Source organism: Ammodytes marinus (assembly GCF_949987685.1).
Source record: "Ammodytes marinus genome assembly, chromosome: 19".
In the NCBI taxonomy this organism is placed as follows: domain Eukaryota; kingdom Metazoa; phylum Chordata; class Actinopteri; order Uranoscopiformes; family Ammodytidae; genus Ammodytes; species Ammodytes marinus.
In genome coordinates this window covers 23187771-23214238 of record NC_137223.1, presented here as the reverse complement: position 1 = coordinate 23214238, position 26468 = coordinate 23187771, and the positions used below count along the sequence as shown (strand labels likewise).

At 39.5% G+C, this 26468-nt stretch overlaps 2 protein-coding genes across 2 annotated transcripts in view; one reads left to right on the top strand and one right to left on the bottom strand.

Annotated features, from left to right (window-relative positions):
• Positions 1–26468, top strand: part of LOC307266316 (exostosin-1) — a gene marked incomplete at both ends in the record, with an annotated part of 227903 nt that overhangs the window by 115149 nt on the left and 86286 nt on the right. The window lies entirely within an intron of this gene.
• LOC307266218 (E3 ubiquitin-protein ligase TRIM35-like) lies at positions 21977–24413 on the bottom strand (the record flags this gene model as incomplete). The annotated part of the gene is made up of 2 exons (XM_080048193.1): positions 24290–24413; positions 21977–23241 (listed from the first exon to the last, which is right to left on the bottom strand). Exon 2 carries the CDS (start codon positions 23216–23218, stop codon positions 21977–21979), a length of 1242 nt encoding a protein of 413 aa, XP_079904319.1. The 5' UTR covers positions 23219–23241; positions 24290–24413.

The window sequence follows — 26468 nt, the reverse complement described above, 5'->3', positions numbered from 1 at the left end:
ATTTCATAGTCAGCAACACATTACATTATAGTGTCAGCATACAGAATAATGTGACAACCACTGACAGGAGACACAACATCTTTAATGCAAATGGTTTATAGCAACACCCCTTAAATGTATCCACACTCCAACTACATGCGCTAGCAAAGATCTTTAGGACAGCAGGCCATGGTGTTGTAAAAGCACTCCTGCTTTTGTTCAAAAGGGGTGCTAGAATCGACGAGACTGAAAAATATGAACTAAAATTATGCAAAGTTTGGTTACTTAAAACCTCTTACAGTTCATGGCTTTTTAAAACACATGTCCGTTAGTTGGATAATATAGTCCCAGAAAATCTGATCATATAGATTAGAACATCAAAAAAAATTCAAGCGGAAACTCTGGTTGTGTCAAAGTATATGCCAGTTGACTCCATGACTGTACCATGAATGGCTGGGTGAAAGTATGGGTGGCCTGGGTGAATACCAGGGTAATATCCCTCTCCGGGTTCAGCCATCAGGACGACCAAGGACAGCACCATGAAGACCACGGTACACTTCATTCTGAAAAGGAACATTTATTTAAAAAGTGCAAATGTTAAATTCTACAGTAGTTTATTCACATCATTATGGATGGTGCATTTATGTTATTATGTCTTGTAGATCGGGTTTAAGTTTAAATTCTCACCTTTCCGATGATTCAGGGTCAAGACCAAATGTTCTCAAACAGAGCAATGAGAGATTCAAAGGTGATGTAAATATTTGTGCCAACTGTCAGCATACATCTCTCTTTATACATGCTGGACTTTAGAAGTTGAGTAATATTTAGTGGTATTGGGCAAGGGGATGACCTTAGCACTTTCTTGCCTTCAAGATTTCAGTCTAGACCAAGTGCATGTGTGGCAAGGCATGGCATGGCAAGGCATGGCAAGGCAAGGCAAGGCAAGGCAAGGCAAGGCAAGGCAAGTTTATATATATAGCACAATACAGACACAAGTCCATTCAAAGTGCTTTACAGGGGCAAGATTAAAATACATAATACACATTAGAAAAGTGAATGAATAGAAAATAAAACATTTAAAAGCTAATGAGTAGAACTAAAACATTTAAATAAAATCAAAAGTGGAGGTTAAAATGGAAACAGAAAAGTCTTCAGAGTGGTCAGGCTAGACTTTGGCAACAGTTACTGCACTGGTAATCAAGACCAAATGTTCTCGAACAGAGCAGTGACAGATTCCAAGGTGATGTAAATATGTCTGCCAACTGGAGGCGTACGTCTCTCTTTATACATTCTGGACTCTACTAGTTGAGTAATATTTAGTGGTATTGGGCATGGGATGATCCAAGCACTTTCTTGCCCTCAAGATTTCAGTCTAAACCAAGTGCATGTGTGGTCAGACTACCAATTTGGCAACAGTTACTGCACTGGTAATAATCCATTACATACTACTTATATTTAAAAATGTATCATTAAGATCCATTTTCTGTTTATATGTTACGTTATGTTATATGTTAATATTATTTTCTATTCATAAAGTCACTTGTTACTAGTATTGGCTATGTGATATACTTTTCTGAAAATTGTGAGGTCTATGATTCGATTTGAAGGTAAAACATTTTTAATGTACTATTAGTGGCCATGATTATGTCCATAATATTTTTTTATCACAGAATTCTATTAAGTTAAAGTTATTTAATCTATTTTTGAAAGAAATTAAATAAGTCTTTGCACCAGGCAAACGCACTTCAAGTGAAACAATAGGCACACAAAGGACCATTGCTGCAGTGAATGGAGTCCCCTCTTTGATGTGTAGGTATTGCTCACGGATTCAAGTACTCTCTTGGTAGGGCGTCCCCCTCCCCCCCCCCCGGGCCGGGCCCAGCAGCAGACCCGGGTTTGATTCCCGCCCGCGGTCGTTCTCTGCATGTCATTCCCCTCTCTGCCCCATTTCACCTCTGTCTCTCTGCACTATCAATAAAGCATAAAATTAATAAAAAAACAGCACATTTAAAGTAATAGGGGAGAGTGGCCTAAGTTGTGCAACTTTTCACTCAAAGTGACTTTAAAGTAAGGCCTTGACAGTAGAGTCTCCAACTCAAATATGTACATATATTTCAGGGTGCTGTGCATCCCTGGCAATAAAAACTTTAGATCTGGAATAAACTGTTGAAGAAATATAGCTTTTGGAAAAAAAGTTGACTTGTTGCACAACTTGCCCCCGGTGTGGTGTAAGTTGTGCGGTTGGAGAGAATACCATGGGGTAAATTGTGCCATTGCCATATATCTCATAAACTGTAATGCAAGACAAATCCATTAGACAATCACTTATATAAGGTGTATTTAAAGTAAATAAAGTAAATAGTTGACAAAGATTGAAGGACAATTTTCTTAAACAAGGCCTAGCAGATCTAATGGTTTTACCTGCAAAGCTCACAATGACAAAGTCACCATCATCATCTTTCTGGCCATCTGAACTCTCATCAGTGGTGTCGTTAAGTGGAATTGAGATGTCACTCTCTTCTGAGCTACTGTAGACAATCACTTTCTTTTGGTGACCAGCGTATACAGCCATGCCACTGGCACAACTCTCAGAAATGTACTTTGCACTAGTTGCTCCGTGCTTGTGGAACCAACTGCCACCTGACAAATGTGATTCCCCCTACATTTCTGCCTTTAAATCTAGGCTCAAAACCCATATGTACACCCTGGTGTTTCCTCCCCATTAACTATCTTACCTCTGCACTACTATCTGTGTTTATGTGGATGTATGGGCTTTACGTCTTTTATTTTGGTTATTGTTATTTTACCTTCATTGTTTACCTACTGAATGCACTATGTACAGCACTTTGGACAGTGCAAACTGTCATAAATGTGCTTTTATAAATACATTTTACTTACTTACTTACTTATAACTCACCTAGGCCCTTTGGCACAAATCACCCCAATCCCAGAAATGTGGATAATAAGCATGATGCAGCAATTTAGGGCTGACATCGTGCTAACTGTATAGACTCAAAATGTAGCATACCAAAGCACTAAAACATGTGTCAAATGTTTTCAAACTTGTCTATAAGTGTTCAGACACAATAATCAAAAAACCTTGATCATGGAAATTTTACTTTGAAAGGCAAAACAGTTTTTTTAGCTTAAATGTGCTTATATCTTATTCCTTGTGTCGCCCTTCTTTACAGGATGAGTCAAATGGATGACTCTTCTTAAATATGTGGTCACATTTCCAATTTCTTCCACGGTTTTCTAGAAACAAGGGGTGGCACAACTTCCAAAATGCACAACTTAGGCCACTCTCCCCTATTATGACAAAATGCTTTTTTTATGACCATGAATACATCTCCACACATGGTCAATGTTGACCAATAGTCAATTATTGGAAGTAGGATGGCCTAGGTCCTAGAGAAAAGGTGGCCGACCAGTAACCACAAAGTTGCTGGTTGGATCCCGGGCACCGGACAGGAGGGTGTTAGTTGTAAAACTAGTAGTGGCTGGTATTACGTCTACAGTGCCCACCATCTCTACCATTATGTCCTTGAGCAAGACAATTAACCCCAAACTGTACTATGGCTGACCCTGCGCTCTGACCCCCTCTGGAGTGTGGTAACTTGAGAGGGGATATGTGAAAAGAAAAATTTAAATGCAACAATTGACTAATAATTTAACTTAATTTTACTAACCGACAGGCATATCAGTGGACCAAGGCGTCGTGACGCTCACACCGACAGGGGACTACCGATCTAACGGGGGACATTTTTTTTCTTTTTTGTATGTGTGTGTGTTTGGTTTATTTGTTCCAAGTGGGGCAAGTTTTTCCAAATTAATAATGTATCTATTTATCCTAAGCAGGCCAGTAGTGTTGCTAAGTGACAATGTGGAATTTTCATGGGACATTTAACCATACTATAAAGGAAGGTGTCATCTGATTACGTTCACACCTGGTGGGTGTGTTGCTAAGCACCCAAGGGAGTGCAGTACATAGTCTGAAGTTATTCCTTTCATTTTAAAGATATTTTACAGGTATTTTAACCTTTATTTTAGAGTTGGAGAGTAACGAGTGGAGATGGGGAGAGAGAGTTTTTTTACACAGCAAAGTTAGAGAGCACTTTTAAAAAGATCTATATGGTTTATATGGAGGTTAACTATGATCAAATCATTTTGTTATCATGAATTTAGAGTTCAAAAATATTGTTAATTTTATGTTACAATAACCCTTATTTTGTTCTGTTCATCACCGTCAAAACGTCCTCATTACTTAAATTGTGATTCAGTGGTACAAAAATGTTAACAGAAGTGATCACCTTATAAGGACAAATTCTACTGTACATTGTTGTTGGGACTTTGTTTGCTTAGTCAAGCCACTCCCACCTACTTCTTCTTTTTCTTGTTAATGAAATTCAGTGAGTATGAAGCAATAGATGACTCGTGATTAAATTGAATTGTGTAAAGTGAATGATGATCAAAGCTAGATAGAGAATGGTAGCTAGAGTAATCTGCAAAGGGCCACTGGGCCAAAATAGGCGATTGAGCCCCTGTTAACTCTGTGTTCCTCCATATTCTGTGCCTTGTGTATATAGTATTCTGTTCATGGATTACGATCTTAGGGTATCATCTATTTTTGTGACTTTAAAACAATCCCTTTTAAATATTATCCTACTCTCTTCCCAGGAAAAACTAAATTTCATACACCCACAATTGAAGTTCTATATCAAACACAGAATTTTTATCATTGTACATTATGCTCTATGTTTTGTGGTGGAAAATGACACAATGATAATAAATAGGAATAATTTAATGTTCTGTTTTTCTGCATATCATATTACCAGTTTTAAAATGTTGTCACGTGCAGCCATTTTGACATGAGCGTGTGTGTGTGTGTGTGTGTGTGTGTGTGTGTGTATATGTGTGTGGTATATTTGATCCGAATAGGTCAATGACAGTGTAAAAGTCCTCGCTCTATCAGTCTTAACAGCTTGATAATTATCGTGTCACTTCCCCGTTCTTTGCTTCCTCTTCTCTTGAAATTCTGAGGAACTAACAGTGAGAAAAATTAAACAGAAAAACAATTTTTTTATTGATCGGCCTTTTTCATTTAAACTTATGCCATTGTAAAGCATTATTTAATTGCCAAAGATTACTTGGCAAAAGAAGATCCCCCATATTTATAGAAATAATCAAATAGTTTTAGTTATACTACATTTTTTGTGCTCATTGAAGTGCTGTGGTCTAAAGATCAAGTGATCCTGCAGGCCATAGTACTGTTCAAACGTCATAGGGGATTTTTCATGGAAAAATGTATTTGGACATTAGATTTTCTTAAACAGCTATACATGAACACATTTAACACATATACTTACATAAGCAACCCACCCTGCATTTATTCAAATCTCACTGCATAGTCTATTTCCATCAAAGTTATCATGTCCCATTTTTGCCATGAAACACAACATCGAACTCATCCATTTAAAAATTCCAACATATGTATTAAATGATGCCTGCCTGGCCTGCACAGATGAAAAATAAATATAATGTGCAAAAAAAAAAAAAAAGAACCAAACCTGCTAGCACCAAAACTATCAAACGTTTAAAAAAGCATGTTTTGTTTAAAACATTGATATTAAAAAAAACAGTGACCCTAGCCAGAATCTGAAAATATAAATATATGTTGTTGAATTTGCTTCCAATATATACAGTATATAGCTGCACTTCATCCACCTAACCTCTGTAGATTTTTATAGCATTTCTCTAAAGATCGTTCCATGCTTGTTATAGAGGAGATAGGGCCTGTGTTCGAAAAGCCTATACTAACGTCCTACTCATACTCATTTTGACATCAATTTGTGTATGATGTGGTTGTGTATGCGAGTTTGTGTAGGCGAGAAATTCCCGGATGAGTACTTATTTCCAGGAAGATTTTGTGTATGTTTCGATAGGTTACTTTTCCTTATCAACCGCCCCACAATGCATTGCGTCTTTTCAAAAGTTTTTTTTTAATTCTTTATTGTCTCTGTATGGTAAAGTGTAAACGGTCCGACAAACCTCGCATACACAATGGATGGTTAAGTAGACAGTATGTAGTATATATGTTGATGTAGGAGGGAGGACGTCAGTAGGGCTTTTCCAACACAGCCAGGGAGATGTCTGAGGTCTTTACGTGATGTGGCACGCCAAATAAAACCACTGTCTCTGGGAAAATCCTGACAAACCAACAGACAATAAGGATCCACACGAGCTGAGGGGTTTGTGTGTTAGATCCTTGTGTAAGCCCATCTCTGCTGCCTCAGAGAACTCAAGTCTAGTCTGACTGTAGCACTGAAATTTCAAGAGGATGAACATTCAACAGCATCAGCTGAAACCGACTTTCCCCATCTTCAGTTCTTTGCACTTTTGTTGTTATCTTTCTTGTTAAATTATTCTGTCCAATAATAATAATAATAATAGTAATACAACTTTTTTTATAAAGCAGTTTTCAATGTACTTGCAGCCACTTTAAAATAAAACAAGAATACAAGCAAATTAAAAACAGGTGTACCAAGAATTTAATTAAATAAATCTGTATTTTTAACGATTCAAACATGTAATAAAAGAATAAAAAAAGTTGAAAGAAAAATATTAAGAAAAAAGCACAAGCTAATAAAATACACTAAACAGACACTTTTAAATAATACAAAAATACTCCAATCGATCTATTAAGAAAATAGGGAAAAAGGGAAAATCAGTAAATTTCACTTGATTAAAGTATTTGCACTTTATTACTGTCTAATCAAATAAGCTGTTTGATCAAACACCCACCATTTTGTCTCTAAAGTAAGAAAAAATATAGAATTATGTTGATCTTCCCATATGCACAAGTCACAATAGCGGAACAGGCATTTATCAGCATCTGACATCTTACATTCACATACAAAACACCAGCTAAAATGGTAGCGCAGCCGTTGTGCAATGGATTGCTCAAACATCAGAATTAGCATATTTTAGCCCACGTAGACCGATAAGAGAACAAACAACGTGACATTGTTACTTTTGATGGGGTTGCAAAACATTGACTAACCACTTCATCTGATGGTGTTAAAAGATACTGTGCTTGCTTTTCTCCCAGTATACAATGCATTTATCATAAGATATTAGTCTTTAGGATAATTGACTTTTTAATGGGCCTGTGTTATTTTTTTTTTTTTTAAAGATATTTTTTGGCATTTTCAAGCTTTATTGCATAGTACAGAGTTGAAATGGGGAGACAGAGAGAGAGGGGGGGATGACCTGCAATAAAGGTCCACGGGTCCACTCTATCTATGCGCCACCGGAGCGCCTGTGTTTTTAATATTAAAATGTATTTTATTGTCTTTTTTGAACAGCTATGATTTATGTTAATTAATCCAAAAACCCAATTCTAATAGTGACAAAGGTATCATGAACACATCCACACTAAAAAACACCAGAACTATTTTGTTAAAGAATTAGAGCTCAAGCCAAGTACCAGCTGGTCCAACTTTCCACTGAGCATAATTGACTAAACTTATTTCTAGCTTGTTTACATCTCAATTATCATGAGTTTTTAAACTTGAGGACAGCTGTTAAGCCATATAGGCACTGAGTTGATGCTAGGTCTTCTATTTTGGGTTTTCACAGGAGGTTTAAAACACACAAACAAACACTCACACACACACACACACAACACACACACACACACACACACACACACACACACACACACACACACACACACACACACACACACACACACACACACACACACACACATCTCTGACTGTGAAGATTTATTTCCTCCCGTGCAGGTGCAGTGCGTGGTTCCTGCTAGCTGCTTGGCTGTAGTATGTGCACTATGCAGAAGTGCTAAATGAGTTGCAGGTGTGAGGTGACATATTTTCAGTTGTCTTGTTATTCCAGAGCCCTATTTTGCTTTGTGAACGTCTACAAAAATCGTGTCTCAACATTTGTGATTTGATGTCCAATTCGGAAACCCAACACATAAATTATACATGAGGTTATTTAGGCCTAACGTCCAACTGCATCCATATTTTACACATATGGTTTATGAGCTTCATGTAGTGATTTTGTCATGAACATTTGTTCTACTGTTGGCCTATTTTGTCAACACCACATCCATTGCATGTATTTTCCAATTAAAATGTTGTTGTAAATATTGTAAACCCTCCTGAGGCAAATTGTTATAAGTGAAATGCAATTCATTTGGTTTGAAATCTGAATCAACATTTAGGTGTATTGCCAGTTACATTTACACATTAACATGATTTGCTGTGGTCTGATGGTCCGAACAATAAACACACAATAAAAAAGAAACATTAGTAAAGTTGAGTTTCAAAGAATTTAAATGTACAATATAAATGATTATAACTATTGAAATGTTTATAGATGCTTATACATATAAATGTATCGAGTACAACTGTGCAGGAGTGAAAATAAAAGTTATTAGTCCGTAGACAGACGAGGATGTGTCTTATTGTAAAACATTGAGGATGTTGTACGTTAAAAATGACGACCTAGAAAGACAGAGTCTGAAAGGCAGAGAAAAGTTTGTTGAAAACGTATTCATCCTATTACAATGCAGTATACATTATACACACACACACACACACACACACATACAAAGACACACACACACACACACGCATACAAAGACACACACACAGACACACACACACACACACCTTTCAATTCAGGTGGAGCTGCCATTCTGTGCTGTGTGTAAGCGGTCCTGATGCTACTCACAGGCTATTGAATGATGACCCTCAGAGACCCAGATTTAGCCTAATCCCCACTTGAAAGCTTTCCTCCCCCTAATTCCATCCCTCTTCAAACCCATTGCTGCAGACAGGACGAGCGGCACATACAACACACACACAGACACAGACACACACACACCACACACACACATTCCAACACACTATCTCTAACACACACACACACACACACACACAGATACACACACCTGGTTTAATGCCTCCAGAATTGAGTGGCTGCTCCAACAGGAAAACTGGAAGTGAACATAGACAGGGGCTTCGGTTATATCCAGATATATAATTCAAACAGAGGTGTTACTGCTTACTGTGGCACTGGTTTGAGAACAAGAAATATCTTTATCTTTTATATGACATCCATGCGCTTTTTAGTTTTAGAATGGGGAGTCATGCAGTTATTGTTATACAGTATACACAGACATAATGTGGCAGAATGTTCAGAGAATTTGACTAAACCATAATGTAATGTAATTTTTTTTGTGACAGCACTGTAGCCCATTATAAGACACTAAAGCAGAGTCTAACGTTATAACGTTTTAATAAGAAAACACAGGAGGTTGGAGCCTTTATAAAAAAACAATATCACTTTATTCTTGTGGATGCTTCAAAAATGAATAAATAAACAAGCAAAAAACTCTTGCGGTGAGAACGCATTGAAACCATCGCAAGAATAAACAGAAACCAACTGACACGTATCACTGCCATATAAAAAAACAAACAAAAAAACATGCACAAGTACAGAATATATATATATATATGTGTGTGTCTCTACAGTATATGTCTTTGCAGTTGCTTTGCAGGCCTAGTGGGCGGCCAAACCAGCATGAAAAGCTATTTAGATCCAACAGAAAAACATATGAGACACTTTTGATGGCTAGTGTGAAAATATGTGGTCTTTGAGATGTGTGAATAAGCAAGTTTATTTGTTCGTATTTCAACTGAAGACGACCAAAAACTGTTTTCTTGACATCCTCGGTGTTGACGTGAGAAAAAACAGCGGCTACAATAACGTGTATATATTTTTCAGTTCAAAACTCACTATGCTGTGAGAGACATTGTATGGTTTTTAAAAGTTAAAGTAGACGGTTTGTTTGTACACGGCTTGTTTTTTTCTATTGTGTCATATTGTTAAAAATGTATTCGGTGCATAGGCTCCCTCTAGAGGAGAATACAATCATGTAGGTCATGGATGTAGTTATGTTCCAACAAGCACAGAAGTCAGGTAAACTGGCTTATGTGCTAGTATGTGCTTATAAACCAGGTAAATTGGTTTATAAGCTGTTTAATACTCTGAGAATTTAAAATATTTTAAGATTTTTGAATGGATTTTGCCTTCTTTTTGAGCAGTTGGCCTTTGGAATTTTGGCTGAGGGCTTAAAAACCGTGTGTGAACATATGAAGCTTCTAGCATACATTTTACGAGTAAATTCAATAAAAAATATAGGCTGTTATTATACTTTAATAATAGTCATGAAATTATTTGGTAAATTTAATTTTTTTAACGTAGTGCCAGATTGAAAAGAGGTATGTTATGGTTTACAAAACAAGACATTATATGTTCGGTTCTGATATTTAAAAATTACCTCCACGGATTGAACCACAGCGTCACTTCCCATTTATTCTATTTAAATATTGGGTTTTAAAAGTGAATACTCAAACAAAAGACAAAACAAAACAAACAACCAACATGGCGTACTCTACTTAACAGGTTTCTAAAGATATAGTTTAAATAAAAGGTAAATGTGCAAAAAATCAAAAAGATAAAGTCAAAAGTTGTCATGAAGGTCACTTCAGCGCATCTATATAGTCCAGGAAAGGCTGCCATATCTGTTTAAATGTTTGTCCTTCTAAATTCAGAATGTTTCCATGGTTCCTTTTCTTCTTCTTTGTTTACTTTCCCAACTTCAGTTAAATTTAAAAGAAAACAATTTTTCTGTGACGCCAGCAGTGTTCAAAGTGAGAGAATCATTTCTTGGAAAATACAGCGAGGTTGAAATGAGACGGCAGGCGCGAGGAATGGATTTTCAACGCTGCCTAGCAAACCCACTGTCTGCTCCTCAGGCTTTTTGACACACACACACACACACACACACACACAGCAGAAGCTCTACCTCATCATTGCCACGGAGCATGGAAGATGAAAAACCCATGAGTGTACGCATTTTGATTCTTAAATCAACAGTGTTTTGATTTTGGTTTTGCTACAGCAGAGCGTGAAGCAGCTTATTATCTGCTTCATTACTGGCAGGAGTACAGGGCTGTGCCAGTGTGTGTGTGTGTGTGTGTGTGTGTGTGTGTGTGTGTGTGTGTGTCAGTTAGCGAAATAGAGTTTTGTTTGTGTGAGTCTGTTTTTCTGTGTGTGTGTGTGTGTGTGTGTGTGTGTGTGTGTGTGTGTGTGTGTGTGTGTGTGTGTGTGTGTGTGTGTGTGTGTGTGTGTGTGTGTGTGTGTGTGTGTGTGTGTGTGTGTGTGTGTGTGTGTGTGTGTGCCTTTCTCCCAGTTATTCATTGCACAGTGGAGGGTGCGTGAACATCTTATATCAAGTTAACTGAAAATCATTCACTGAATCAAACACATTACAAACTCACTATTCTGAAGTTACTGAACAATATTTTCATACATTCACCATTGGGTGATGAATGAATGGCCTAACATATACAGCTCTGGAAAAAATTAAGAGACCACTCCAAATGTTCAGTGTCTCTAGTTTTACTATGTATAGGTTTATGTTTGAGTAGAATTAACAATTTGGTTTTATAATATAAACAACTGAAAACATTTCTACCAATTTCCAATATATTTTTTGTCATTAAGAGCATTTTCAATAAGGCTGTATATATATGAGGGGGAAAAATTATTTTACTTATGTTTATATAGTAGCTACATTACAAAGCTCCTGCCCGTTATATTTGCTTATTACATGGCACTTTGAGAATCCTATGTGAATCACAACATTCTACAGGTCTGTTATAAGGGTATAATGACCGTTGCTAAGGACCTACGTCATAGTTTTGATGGATAGACGTCTACAAACAGGGCTACTACTCGTTCAGAAAACAAAGGAATACTTTCTCAACATGACTGTGCATGTAACAGGAGAGCAGGGAACACAGGAGTCATGGTTAATGTCCGACAGGACTCCAGTCAGTGAGTAGGCTACTTTGGCCGTATATTGACAGTTAGCCTATACAGTAACTTCAGGCTGCAGCCCGCAATGTAAATGTTCCGCAGTCATTTTCTCCGTGAATTGTGTTATTTATTTTGGGGGATGATGCTTGTTAGCTAGATGGAGCTCTTGTTAAACATATTGGCCGATTAGAATTATTATTTGTAGAGTGTGCGAGTCTTGAGTTGTGTTAGCAAAACAGTAGCTCTGTAGCTAACAGCTGAGCCGGAGCCTTCAGTCAGCTGAAGCAGACAGTCTAGCGGGGCGAGCAGACTATTATTATTATATTCCCCGTTACTAGGTCGTATCCTTGGTCGTTCCTATTTACTGGCGTACTGAACTACGTTTTAGTTACATAAGAACCTAGTGGGTTTGCAATGACTATTCCAGTTATTAGACAAGGTCTCAGGGTTGCTGGGGAAACAAGTTGTTTTTTGTTAAACTCTTCTAGGTTGGCAGCAGCTTGACATAGTAACCGTTGCTACTGAGTGAGTTCCGACCGTGTAGCGGACTGTTTTTGGCTGTTAAAACAACATGTTGCTTCAATGAATTGCTTTATTTTTTGTAGTGAACGGGTCACTTGCTAGAAATAAAGACCGACAAGCTGAAGCAGGAGCCCGACGCGCAGCGGAGGGCTCTAAGTAAGCTTGTTCAGCTTACTTAGCACAAATACTGTTAACAGCTCTCTGGTATCAAAATGCCTCTACCAGAAAATTATAAACTCACTTAAAATATATATTTTATTTTCATATAAAACGTTGCACTGATGTATTTAAAATAGCTGTTTTCTCTGTTAGGCTAGATGTTGGGTAAGTGCCCTTTGAACATGGGTGGGCTGTTTGTGCATTTAGGGGGGGGGGGGGTGACTGCTTGTGTTGCACGATTATGTTTTTTGTATGTATTTTTAAACCATTTGTAGTCTCAGTGTGTGTGTGTGTGTGTGTGTGTGTGTGTGTGTGTGTGTGTGTGTGTGTGTGAAGGACCCCACGTGACTTGACTTAGAGGGTTCCTTTCTGAACTTGAGGTCTGCTGTGGCTGATAGGGCTTTGTTCACATTACAACCCCAATTAGGCTGAGCATTGTGTGTGAGAAATACGAGAGCCTTTCTCAGTGTGTGTGTGTGTGTGTGTGTGTGTGTGTGTATGACAGGGATATTGAGAGTGATGGCTGAATGTGTCCCTGTTTCACTTCAGACCAGACGAGTGAACTGCTGGCCTCAGGCCAATTAACACACAGATACACATATACACATTTGTGTTCTTCTTTACTTGTGAAGACCCTCGCTGAAGCAATTCTTTTTTGTGTGCAGAACTTTGAAGTCAAATCAAAGGTTATTATTAGGCGGAGTCAGTGATTCAAAATCAGTGAATATCTCCTCAAGATCCGCTACTTGTCCGTTCTGTGTGTGTGCTGAAAAAAATGAGCAGTAGCCAGATGCATGAATACAAAGATACTGATAAACACACACGCGCCACTAACCAATACTGTAAGCCTAGAGGGCACCTGTACACACAGACACAATATGGAAAGATTTATAAATCCCACACACACTCACAGCTAAAAAAATCAGACGAAAAAAAAAGTACATCAATAAACGCATCCATATGCAAGTAACACACATACAAATACAAGCCTTAGTGCAGGCAAAACAGTAAACATGTCAGTGTGCAGACACGCTACAACATGTGCAAAAACACACACACAACTCAAGTGTTTGATGTAATTACTTCACTGGGAATTAATAGATTATGTAGCGAGAGACGCAGGCTTCCTGAAATGCCTGAAGTCTGAAATCCTCCTCTGTTGGTTAAAATATAATTAAAATACTCTCGTTTACTTGGCAAAGAGTAGGCAGCACCTATAATGATTGTAAAAGAGCTCATGGGACAGTGGGTAAGAGCAATGTTCTCTTTAGAGCAAGGACATTTTCATGTGAACAAGTGCTGCCTTTGCAGCCGCATCCTGATGTATCCTACACCTTATGCCTTTGTCACATCCAACTCAGTGTGTTCTCAAGTAAACAGAAGTCTTACAAACACCAAAATGAGACCTGCAGTGAAACAATCTCGTGTTAGTCGACTCCAATAGTCCACCTTTTCCCCCCTAACATCACAGTCGCTGAACCAGAGCAGAGAAAACTAGTGACAAACCCCCCTCCCCCACCCCGTAGAAGTATTTCACACTGTCACACAATCAGACAGATTTCTATACGAAATGGGAATAGTGCATTCCCCACTGCAGTCAAACACGGTGGGTGGCGGTGTGTGTGTGTGTGCGTGTGTGTGTGTGTGTGTGTGTGTGTGTGCGTGCGTGTGTGTGTGTGTGTATGTGTGTGTGTGTGTGTGTGTGTGTGTGTGTGTGTGTGTGCGTGTGTGTGTGCATGTGTGTGTTTTAGGTTTTAAGTAAAACCACAGCACGTATACTTTTCAGTAGGAGAATTAAATGGTGTGAGCTGCTTATAAATGTGAAGCTGGGGCCTTGGTTTCTGTTCCCGGAGAATGTGATTTTCTCCCTGTCGAACCCTGTGGGACGCTGTCACTGTTGGAAGCTAGAGGCAGCATCAGAATAGGCCACCTACCACTAACTGCCTGTGTGTGTGTGTGTGTGTGTGTGTGTGTGTGTGCGTGTGCGCATGTGCTTGTAAAGGCATATTTGTGAGGACCTTGTCTTAGCTTTTAACCATCGAGTGAGGACATTTTTGAAAAGTGAGGACATTTTGCCTGGTGATCAATTCTTCGGGAGTCTGTTTAATTGTGATGACTGTTTTTAAAGGATCAGGTATTAATTGGGTTTAGGTTAGGCTAAGTTTGGGGGTTGGGGTTAAGCATTTAGCTTTGATGGGTAAGGTTATAGGGTTAGGGGCTAGGGAAGGCATTATGTCAATGAGTGTCTTCACAAAGATAGAAGTACAAGAATGTGTGTCCCAAAGATAGAAATACAATAATGTGTGTGTGAGTTTTGGCGTGTGCGTGTGTTTGTGTGTGTCTGTGCTTGTGTGTGTGTCGTCGGTGCCACTGTTGGAATATTAAAGTTCTTCCCTGGTGAATGGCAGGCGTATCAAAGAGTGGAGAGACTGCCAGCAGAGCCTGTGGCGCAGACACCGACAAATATATATTTATATCCAACTGCAAAGGCAAAGCAAAGCGTGTTTATTGCATTTCACTGCCCCGGGCCAGTTGATGTTATTTTTGTGTTTAACTCAACTGTCCTTAAATACTTTAGTATGCAGACAGCTTGGCTTGCGGCGCGCGCTGTCGTTAGCCTGAAGCTAAACAAACACACACCTACTGGGTGGCGTCAATCATTGTGATCTCAACAGTTAAAAGGCGAGGCTCTCTTTACCACACACACACACACACACACACACACACACACACACACACACACAGACACACAGGTTTAAGCCACATGGCTGTTTGGCGAATGCAACAGGCCTCTGGATGCAGCGACTTACAGTAATGCCTCAAAATTTCAAATTGTATGCAGATAAATGAAAAGCCTGATAAATAAAGCCTGCTGATCCTCACAATCACCAACACTAGGAATGTCAAAGATAAGGCGCTATATAGATAAGGGATGAAGTGTAAAGCAATTATATTAACTTTGTTTTAAATTAAAAGCATATTTACTGATGTTCACTCGGTCGGTGCCTGTTTTGACTACATGTTTGAAGACATGTACTTCACTTACTCTTAGACTGAGCCTCCAAGTCACTTATTAACATACTCCCAATTGTTCTGTGTATATTGTACAACATGTGCAATATACAGGAAACAGTGAGTTGAGACAGTTTTCTTTCATTATATATTGTTTTGGTATATAGGAGTTACATGAACAGTGCCATGCTCCCCACTACATAGGGTTAAACCTCCTTTACGTGCAGGGCTGGTTGTTCTCCCTGAGGTGACTGTCTGTTGCCCTAACATTACGTATGTCGCAGCACTATGTGTGTGTCTGTGTGTGTGTGTGTGTGTGTGTGTGTGTGTGTGCGTGTCGTTACGGCTGACTGGATGTGTGACTGATGCACTGTACGTGACTGGTGGGTTCACCCTTTGCCTCGCTATCCATTCTCTGGTTTCCTCATCTCTCCTCATATCATCAAGATATTTGTTATTTTTATTTATGTTTTAAGATTATTTTGTTTGGAGAGTTAGAGATGAAACGGGGCGGAGAGGGGAATGACATGCAGATGAAGACCCGGGCTGGGTTGTGACCCGGGTCTGCTCTGAAGAGGACTGAGGACATGGGGGCGAGGGTCTAACCACTACACCAAGAGTTCCCATCGTAAGGATATTTACTCTTCGATTGATGTAATCTATCCTGCATTTATTTTTCCATTTGGTGTTTAAAATGTGTTCCATATCCTTATTAGTTCTTAAGTTTATTTTGTTTGGTTACACTCACACCTGTCTCCTGATTACTTTGGAGAGTGTGGTCTTTCGATTTGAAAGCGTGATTTATTGATTTCACGTTCAGAATTTGTATTTTCTCTCCACCAAAGACAGAATACTGCTTCTGTCCTGTACTCTTTTTGTTTTTATTCTACATCCACTAATACACCAACAGATTCACATTTACAGCATCAGGTATCCATTTTAAAATGTACAAGTAGCTTTGGATATTATGTTATGATATTTGATCCAATATATAGGCCTATATTTTTTTTTTTTTTTTTTTTTACAAACAAACAGTCTCTATGTTCCCTAATGAGAACAGGATATGCGATGCACAGGCTTTGTTGTTCTTTTGTTGACCTTTTGCTTCAAAGGCGGTTCTGGAGATCACAGATATGTTTTTTCCGCCCATATTTAATTTACTGTATGATGGGAGGTTAACGCAATATAAATGAAAGGGCAGCTTGTTGTTGATATCAGAGAGAATAATAACACAGTAAACTGGGTTGTTGTTGCATCAGGAACTTGGAGTAGAATCTAGAGACAGTTTTAGTTGTCTGAAAAGTCTATAAGGAAATATTTTGATTATCAGAAAACACTGGAACATCTTAGTGGTAACTTCAAATGTTGAAATAAATTATCTGTAAATATCACATAATCACTCAATTATTACAAGATTCTGCAAGATACCATAGAATAAGACATATTTCAGGTTGTAGTTGAAGCCATAAATTAACACTGAATGTGTGTGTGCGCGGTGATGCACTCTTGAACTCGCTGTTTTGTGATAAGTCTTGCTGTGACGGAATTAAATCAAACTTTCATACACTACTAGTACTGCGCTGTCTGAGAGGTGTAACAGTTGCAGCCTGAGACAATACAGCAGAAAGCAGAGAACTGGTGACAGACATAATGTTTCAGAGCTCAGCGTGTTGCAGAACTAGTCGGACATCTTCCATGTGTGTCTGATGCACGAGCCCCACGGCCGACCCATTACTCACACCGCTATGGGCTGTCGGAGGGGCAGGGAAACGCTCTGAGTTTTCTCTGCGATCGAGCCTTGCTGATAAATAGACCTGCTAGCCTCACTATAACACACTGAACATAGGGTCTTGTCTTTCGCTTTAAGAGCTGCCTGTTGTAATCTTGTTATACTGTCTCGGTTGAAATCGTTTCGAAGAAGCTTTATCGACATAATATCCAAAGCAACTCGTATTATAAAAAGGTTTACAGGTGCATTTTGTGGCCTTCAAAAGCTATTTTACTCCAATAAACTCTTTTGAAATAAACCATCATGGTTTTTTTCTTCTATTGCAATTTCAAGACTGTCACATTCCCCCCGGGGGCAGGAGTGATTTATGATTGAAAACAATGGCAGGCTATGATTCCAGGAAGACAAGTAGGCTACCCAGTAACTTCAAACTCTGGCAAATGCATTGGGGTGGAGAAGAAATTACTAAAATTAAATAAAAGTAATGGTGGTTAAAAAACATATATTTTAAGGTTGGCCTATAATTGTTGCTCCTTAAAAAAGTCAATGGTCTTTGTTGAAAGGGTTAACCCATTGATGACGGCTGCTGCGCGATGCCACATTGGCTCTCCTGCCTGATGCTGCATCGTGCAGCATTATTACTTTATCTAATTTTCATGGCATTCCCAGCATTGAATGCACTGTCATTGGTTCAAATACACATGAGGTGGGTTTTGTTGATTTTTTTAAGACCACGTGACCACCCAAAAGTTGTGTGGTTTGCCGAAAATCATGTCAATCAAAAAAATAAAAAATAAAAATAATAATAAAAAAAATACGCCAGCTATGTCGGCGACAGAACAGTTAGTGGCGTTTGGTGCGCAGAATCAAGGTCTACTATAGACTACTGACGAAAATCACACAACACATTGCATCTATTTATTAACAATATTTAATAATTTTTTAATTCATCTAATTTTGACGATTTTTAGAAATATTTGTTGGTTTGTAAGCGCTAAGGGAGCATGTTTAAATAAAACATGTGAACCTTAACTTTTAAATGTATTTTATTTCATGTTTCTATGTGCTACACAGGCTTAGATATTAAGGTTTTGGTAGACTTGACAATTCGTACTATTTTTTCAGAAAACCCTCAGGCATTAAGGACATGCATCCTAGATTGCCATAGTCATCAATGGGTTAAACAGATTTAAGCAGAGAAACCATATGTCATTGTAATAATTCTAAGATTCCATAACCACAGTAAAATTCTACAGTTTGAATAATCTAAATTAAAAAGCTAAATTTCTTGACATTTTGTGATGGTTAGGGTTAGGGTTAGGTTACATTTTATTTTGTACAGACATGCAGTTGTTTTTTTTTGTTTTTGTACTACTTCACATTTATTTCCATATTTAATCATACAAAGAAAGAACAAATATACAACAATCACAGCACATATTTTCACTCTGCACTGTCAAATTCAAAACATATTACACATACAGCAGGCACCCAATTCATCTAATTCATGTCCATAATGCAATCACCCATGTATTAACAATTTTTACCACATCAGTTGCTTTTTAAAACCTACAAACTATTCACGTATTATATTTGGGATGATAAAGGAACAAGTGTAGGAACAAATACCTCTCTGATGTCTTTTAGCTTAAAGTTATTTACATGTTCAGTGTCCCAAATGTCTCTAGACAATTGCTGTTCTAATTTGAAAATGTGTGTGTCAATATCGTAAGGAGCTGACATCCCCCTCAACACCCATTTGAGCATCTAGAAAAACAAAAACAATGTAAGGCTGCTCAAGCTTAGCAGGGAAACACCAGCACCTTATTATTTTCCTATTTGTAACATATTGAACTATATAACAGTCAAGATTAATAAACCAAAACCAAATACTTGCAGGCAGTAATGTTAGCGTGTGACATACAGTATCTCACAAAAGTGAGTACACCCCTCACATTTCTTCACATTTTTCTTTATATCTTTCCATGGGACAACACTGAAGAAATGACACTTTGATACAATGTAAAGTAGTCAGTGTACAGCTTGTATAACAGTGTAAATTTACTGTCCCCTCAAAATAACTCGACACACAGCCATAAATGTCTAAACTGCTGGCAACAAAAGTGAGTACACCCCTTAGAAAAAAATTATAAATTGGGCCCAAAGTGTAAATATTTTGTGTGGCCACCATTATTTTCCAGCACTGCCTTAACCCTCTTGGGCATGGAGTTCACTAGAGCTTCACAGGTTGCAACTGGAACCCTCTTCCACCCATTTATGACAGCATCACAGAGCTGGTGGATATTAAAGACCTTGCGCTCCTCCACCTTCCGTTTGACGATGCCCCAAAGATGCTCAATAGGGTTTAGGTCTGGAGACATGCTTGGCCAGGCCATAACCTTTACCCTCAGCTTTTTTAGCAAGCCACTGGTCGTCTTGGAGGTGTGTTTGGGGTTGTTATCATGTTGCAGTACCGCCCTGGGGCCCAGTTTACGAAGGTTGAGTGCACATGGTCAGCGTCGTACACAGAGGTTGGCTTTGGAAAATAGACGTATGAGTGCTGCCAGCATTGCTGAAGGGCTTGAAGGGGTGGGGGGTCAACCTGTCAGTGCTCAGACCATACGCCGCACTCTGCATCATACTGGTCTGCATGGCTGTCATACCAGAAGGAAGCCTATTCTAAAGATGATGCACAAGAAACCCCACAAAAAGTTTGCTGAAGACAAACAGACAAACAAAAATGTATTTTGGTCTCATCAGACCACAGGACATGGTAGCAGTAATCCATGTCCTGTGGTCTGATGAGACCAAAATACATTTATTTGGTTCAGATGGTGTTATGAGTGTGGAGCGGCAACCAGGTGAGGAGTACAAAGACAAGTGTGTCTTGCCTAGAGTCAAGCATGGTGGTTGGAATGTCATGGTCTGGGGCTGCATGAGTGCTGCCAGCACTGGGGATCTACAGTTCATTGAATACTAACATGTACTGTGACATACTGAAGCAGAGCATGATTCCCTCCCTTCATAAACTGGGCCGCAGGGCAGTACTGCAACATGATAACGACCCCAAACACCCCTCCGAACGACCACTGGCTTGCTAAAGAAGTTGAGGGTAAAGGTTATGGACTGGCCAAGCATGTCTCCAGTCTTAAACCCTATTGAGCATCTTTGGGGCATCCTAAAACGGGAGATGGAGGAGCGCAAGGACTCTAATATCCACCAGCTCCTTGATGTCGTCATGAATGGGTAGAAGAGGGTTCCAGTTGCAACCTGTGAAGCTCTAGTGAACTCCATGCCCAAGAGGGTTAAGGCAGTGCTAGATAATAATGATGGCAAAACAAAATATTGACACTTTGGGCCCAATTTGGAAATTTTTTCTTAGGGGTGTACTCACTTTTGTTGCCAGCAGTTTAGACATTAATGGCTGTGTGTCGAGTTATTTTGAGGGGACAGTAAATTTACACTGTTATACAAGCTGTACACTGACTACTTGACATTGTATCAAAGTGTCATTTATTCAGTGTTGTCGCATGGAAAGATATAATGAAATATTTGAAGAAATGTTAGGGGTGTACTCACTTTTGTGAGATACTGTAGGTACTCAGAGCTGTGTGTCCATGTGTGTGTGTGTGCAGGGACTTTACACACACACACACACACAAACACACACACACACACACACACACACACACACACACACACACACACACACACTGGTGCCTGAGGAGACAGCTTGCAAACAGCATGATTAAGGAGCTAGGCCACTGGCAAACAGGAGTGTTTAGGAGAGAAGGAAAGAGAGAAAAAAACAGTGGAAGGATGAGAGAGAGAGAGAGAGAGAGAGAGATAGAGAGAGAGTGGGCAAAGGACAAGACAACTGACTCCATCAATTACCCCGTTAAATGAACGGCAGAACACAGGCTCATTTTAATCAATGAAGACATGTGGCGTTTCGCGGGGCGGTCGGCAAATTAACACTCGCAGCAATTAATCTGGTCCTGAGTGCACTATTTACCCTGAAGAAGAAAAACTGGAAAAAAAACAATGAGAACAAGATTTGTTCCTCATTCAATCATTCCAGTGTAATTGATCGTTTCTTGCTCAAGGGGGTCTGCCTGGATGGGCGAGAGTAATTATCAAAGACACATTAATTCTCTACTGTTTCTTTTTTCATGTTTGCAACGGATGTTTCTAAAAGAGACATTTGATACTTGTAGATGTGTGCAGCTTGGAGGCAGAGCGGGTCTTCACTAAAGGAATGGTTTTTAATGTTTAGTTTGTTGCCTCGCTCTCGGCTCAAGAAAAGGCGACAGAAACCGCTCCTGTAACTGTGCGTTAATTTTTTATATAGAAATGGGCAAAGGTTGCTCATCAAGGTTAGCTTAGCTCAAACACTGGTAGTCAAGGGGAGCAGGTCAAAAGATAAACTTTACAACATCACTTAATGCTACTTTTGGGGCTTGTTTCGGAATTGTTTAAGTAGCAACATTCTTGTCCTTGAAGGCCACCGTAGCTTCTGTAAATTCTACCAAAGGAAGGGGTTAGCAAGGGACCACTGACATCTACTATCTCACCACTAGATGACGCTAAATAATCCCATATGACACACTGTACCTAAACAAAGGTACGTCTTCGTTTTTTTACCACAAATAATTCTCTCTAACTGCTCTGTTCCACTGTCACACAGACCTTCACTGGTAATATCTTCAGAGGGTGTTTATTACACCAGGTGTTAAAGAATGGAAACATCTTCTCGGTGAACTTGTGTGTGAATGTGTGTATGAGTGTGTTAGTATCAGGATCGGAGAATGACACTTTGCCTCTGTCCCAGTCCAGAGTCACTCGGATCTTCTGGGGCTTTTTCTTCAAATCGAGATCAGTGGAAGAACCTGACCTTGCTGAGTATGTACCTCCAATCCACGCCAGTACCCATGATCCCTTCCATATGTCACTACGGGCAGACTCTGCGAACACACCCAGTCGCCAGCCGACACCGTCTCCGACCTGGACGTCCCAGCTGTGAGTCCCGGAGTCGAAGCCCTCCGAGCTCTGGACAAATTTACCTGAACTGATAAACCTTTCGGGATTATCGGGAAGCTTCTTGACCTCTCCTTCAATCACACTGGTCAGATCTCCAGACAGGGAAAGACTTTGATTTGCAGTGTTTGGGTCCAGAGTCAGAGGAGTGTAGGAGACCATGTCCTTCATCTTGTGCCAGATGTTGAAGGCCAGGTTGCCCAGGTGTTTGGCCTCGTCTATCAGAGCTCCTGAGGCCAGCTTTGGATCCTCCGGCAGGGGGTGATCCTGGATTCTTTCCACAGCAGCCTTGTAGTTGAGTAGGGATGACGCCTCTTCAGCTCTCATCTGCTCCTCTGTGGCTTTGATCGTTTCTGAAAGAGCTTGCATCTCTCTGCTCAGAGCCTCAATCTTCTCCTTTATTCCCCGACTCTTCTGCCGCTCTTCCAATCTCAGTGCAGCCATCCTGGCCTCCTCTTCGTCTTCTAGAAACTGGTGAAGCTTTTTGAACTGCTCTTTGATCTGCGTTTCTGTGCGTTGGGCCTGGACCCTCACGTGTTTTGCTGTTTGTTCAAACTTCTCTTTAACTTGTTCAAAATGCTGTAACTTCCTCTTGAAGGGCTTCAGAGCTTCCTCAAATTTCTCATCTTGTTGCTGTTCCCCCCTCTCCTTTATAAAAGCCTCACACAGCTTCTTTAATGCAAAGTTTGTGAAGTGGTCCTTTGAATTTCTTCTCCTACAAACTGGACACAGTTTTTCTTTTTCTTTCCAGCAGCGCTTCAGACAGTCTTTGCACACGCTGTGGCCACATGACAGGGAAACAGGATCTTTAAAGATTTCCCGACAGACTGGGCATTCGAGATTCTCCTCTAAACTGGAAGCCATTTTGTTTCAGTGTGTGAGTGCAGCTGAAAACACAGCAGAAAGAAAGTAGTGTCAGTCAGGCATGGGCCCCTCCCTCCTCTAGTGTCAGTCAGGCACGGGCCCCTCCCTCCTCTACTTATTTCTCTAAGATCAGAGTTTCAAGGCCACGGTACAGGAACAAAATGGGACGAGACATTTTTTTTCATTATGCACTTGTCAATGTCAAAATAAAGTTGAAATGTTGAGAATAATGTTGACAATTCCAGACTGTGGTAAAAAGTGTAAGATATTGACAGATTCACACTTGTGCGATCAATAACTCATAAGCAAAATGTTATTAAAACACAGGATGCATATTTGCTATTGCCATAAGGCAGTCATTCAGCAAAATGTTTTACTAAAACCAGAAATCCTCTAAGCTCCACTAATAACAATGCTCTCTAAGTGAGGTTGCTGGGGATGGCATTGTCTGGACTGTCTTGGACTTTAGTGCGGCCCCCCTTTCCCCTTACTGGGGCCCCTAGTGCAAAATAATCGCCATTGCACAGCTCTGGCAACTGGCCAATGCTGCCTTGGTCTCCTAGAATGATATCAGACCACCCACTAACTGTACATCGGTCCAAAATGTGGAATGTTTTGCTGTCAGCGGATGAAAATATCCAAGTTTCAGCCTCCTACCCCCAGCCATTGCCGAGCTAGGGCCTGCCCAATTGGAAGACTCCAAGGACCAATATTAAATTACTTGAAATGGACATTCAGTGTACTTCAAGTACTTTAACATGGGAACCTGAGGGATTTGAATTGTACACAGGTCACAGGCTGCTAAGTGCACATGCGTCCAATGGCAATGCCTTTGCCCTGGGGTCTCCTAAGGTTCCATGCAGTGCAATGCCCAATTCCCACTAACAATGCCTAGCCCTGCAGCTTGGGGGGTCCCCGGATTTACCTCTGTTTACCACCAATCGTCCAACTTCATTCTCAATATTTTTCTTGAAGTGCATAATGAAAAAAAAAATCTTCCTCCTATCATTTCATTCTCTCCTGTGGCCCTAATACTCTTCAGTACTGAGTCGAGATTTAAGTAAAACTCACCTTCAGTGTGTGGAGTCTCATACGGTGGAAGCAGCAGTGTTGTAGTTTTCCACTGTTCTGTCCCGGAGCTAGACTCACTCAGAGAAAGCTGTTAGTTGTTCGGCAGCTTTTCAGTCTGTGTTTCTCTGTAGTGAGAAAGAGAACAAACTGTTCCTGGGTTGTGTCATGTGAGACAGGTGAAGGGTGGAGCTTGATGTATAGACTGATAGTTGCAATACTAGTCTAACATCACCATTTATAAAACGTGTCCTATACTGCGCAAGGTAAAACATTTTGGGGGGCATAAATAAATAGCATAACAGCTTCTCCAGACACCACAACACCACTGTATAGCAGGATACAACTGAAACCATGTTTCATATTCATGTACTCTTATTTTGAATGAGAAGCCTCAGGCACAATTTTCATGTCTGTGAATACATAAAACAAAACTTGCTTAACTTGAATCTTTACGTTCAGTTCATGTAGTCAGTTCAATTCATGTAGTCAGTTCAATTCAAAATATAAAAAATATTGAGGCAGGCTTTCCATACACTTATTTTCAATATCGTAAACATTTTAATTCCCAGAGCCTAAAGGGATGTTGTCAAATGTCTTGTTTGGTCCGACCAAGTTCTGTGGATGACAACATCTGGCAAAAGCAGAAGGAGGATGTTTTATTAAAGGGTGTCAAAATCACTTTTTCTCAACATCAGTGAATATCTCCGTATTATCTGTACTGTGTGTGTGCTCTGACAAAAAGAGTGTTAATACACAGCCTAGGCTCTGTAAATTGTTATAAACAAAGGGTATGTAAACAAAGGGGTCCAACCATAGCTAGCAACATATTTTTCATAGCACACATAGTTAAAATAGAGTAGGTAGTATAGACAGTTTGCGGATTGTGAGGAGATATTCACTGATTTTGACAACAAGCCTTCTCCAGAATCGCTGACTCCACCTTTAATACGCTACAGAGGAAAATGTTGTAAGGTCCTCTAAAAGTACAAGGATAATGTCTGAGCAGAAAGCAGATATTTGGGAAAGGGAAAGAGATCTTTGCGGGAGATTTGGAAGCTGATATTCCAGTAAGAAGAGGCGACATCTTAAAGGGAACATCAAAGTGGATTAGAAAAAAAACGATCTGGGCAGATGAGGAGGAAGATTATATTAAAAGCACAAGATCTGAGGAAGAGGAGAAATTATCAAACATTTGAAATAGGCTTTTTCACTGTGGATAGGTTTGCTTCTTAAAGTCCAAAAACCAGTTCCATTGTATTATGTCAGCAGAGCTAAGGGTGTAAGGGTAGGGTGTCATACTGTATGGAATGTAAAGACCACTGAGGCAAATGTCTACTTGTGATATTGGGCTGTACAAATAAAAACTGATTTGATTTGATTTGATTTGATTTGAGAATTTCTTTTTTTATCCTGGGAGATGTATTGCCCTCTTTTATTCAGTTTAATTATAGAAGTGACTACTTGTTTAATTATGCTGGAGTTTTCCTTATCGGAGCAAACACTGGTGATTCTTCATGTACAATGACGTTTTAAAATACATTAATGTGGTACTGGGCTGTGAGTTTTCATGGAGGATTTCGTGGACATTGACATTGTCGACTTCAATTTTTCATTTTCAGATTTTACATGACGTGGAAATGCCATACTAAATATTTTGTGGTTCAAGCTTTCTGAATAATTTTTTTTAATACTTGCTTCCTTTTCTCGTTCATTTATAAATGTTAATTGGATTTGTTTGGGTTTTGAAGGAATAGTTCAACATTTAGAATTGTTTGCTTTTTGCCTCGACCTCCGGCTCAAGAATAGCCTGGTTCTACCAGACCATCATACTTCATTTAATTTGTACAGAAGGTCTGGAATCGCTCAATTGACAAACGTTACCTCACTTGGAGATGGTTGTCTGTTGAAGTTTAAAACTATTGGATTTGCCCAGTGCCACTCTGGATCTGCTAACCAATCGCATAACGTTTGGCCGCTGTTGAAAATGATTTTTTTTTAAACTATTCTTTAAATTGTTGGTCAGACAAAACAATTAGTGTAAAGACGTCCCCTTGGTCTCTGGGAAATGATATCAGACGTGATTTACAATTTGATTACATTTTATGGATTATGAGACTAATCAGTTAATCCTGATATATGACACCATGTCATTACTGCTTGTTAGTTGCAGCCCCAATCA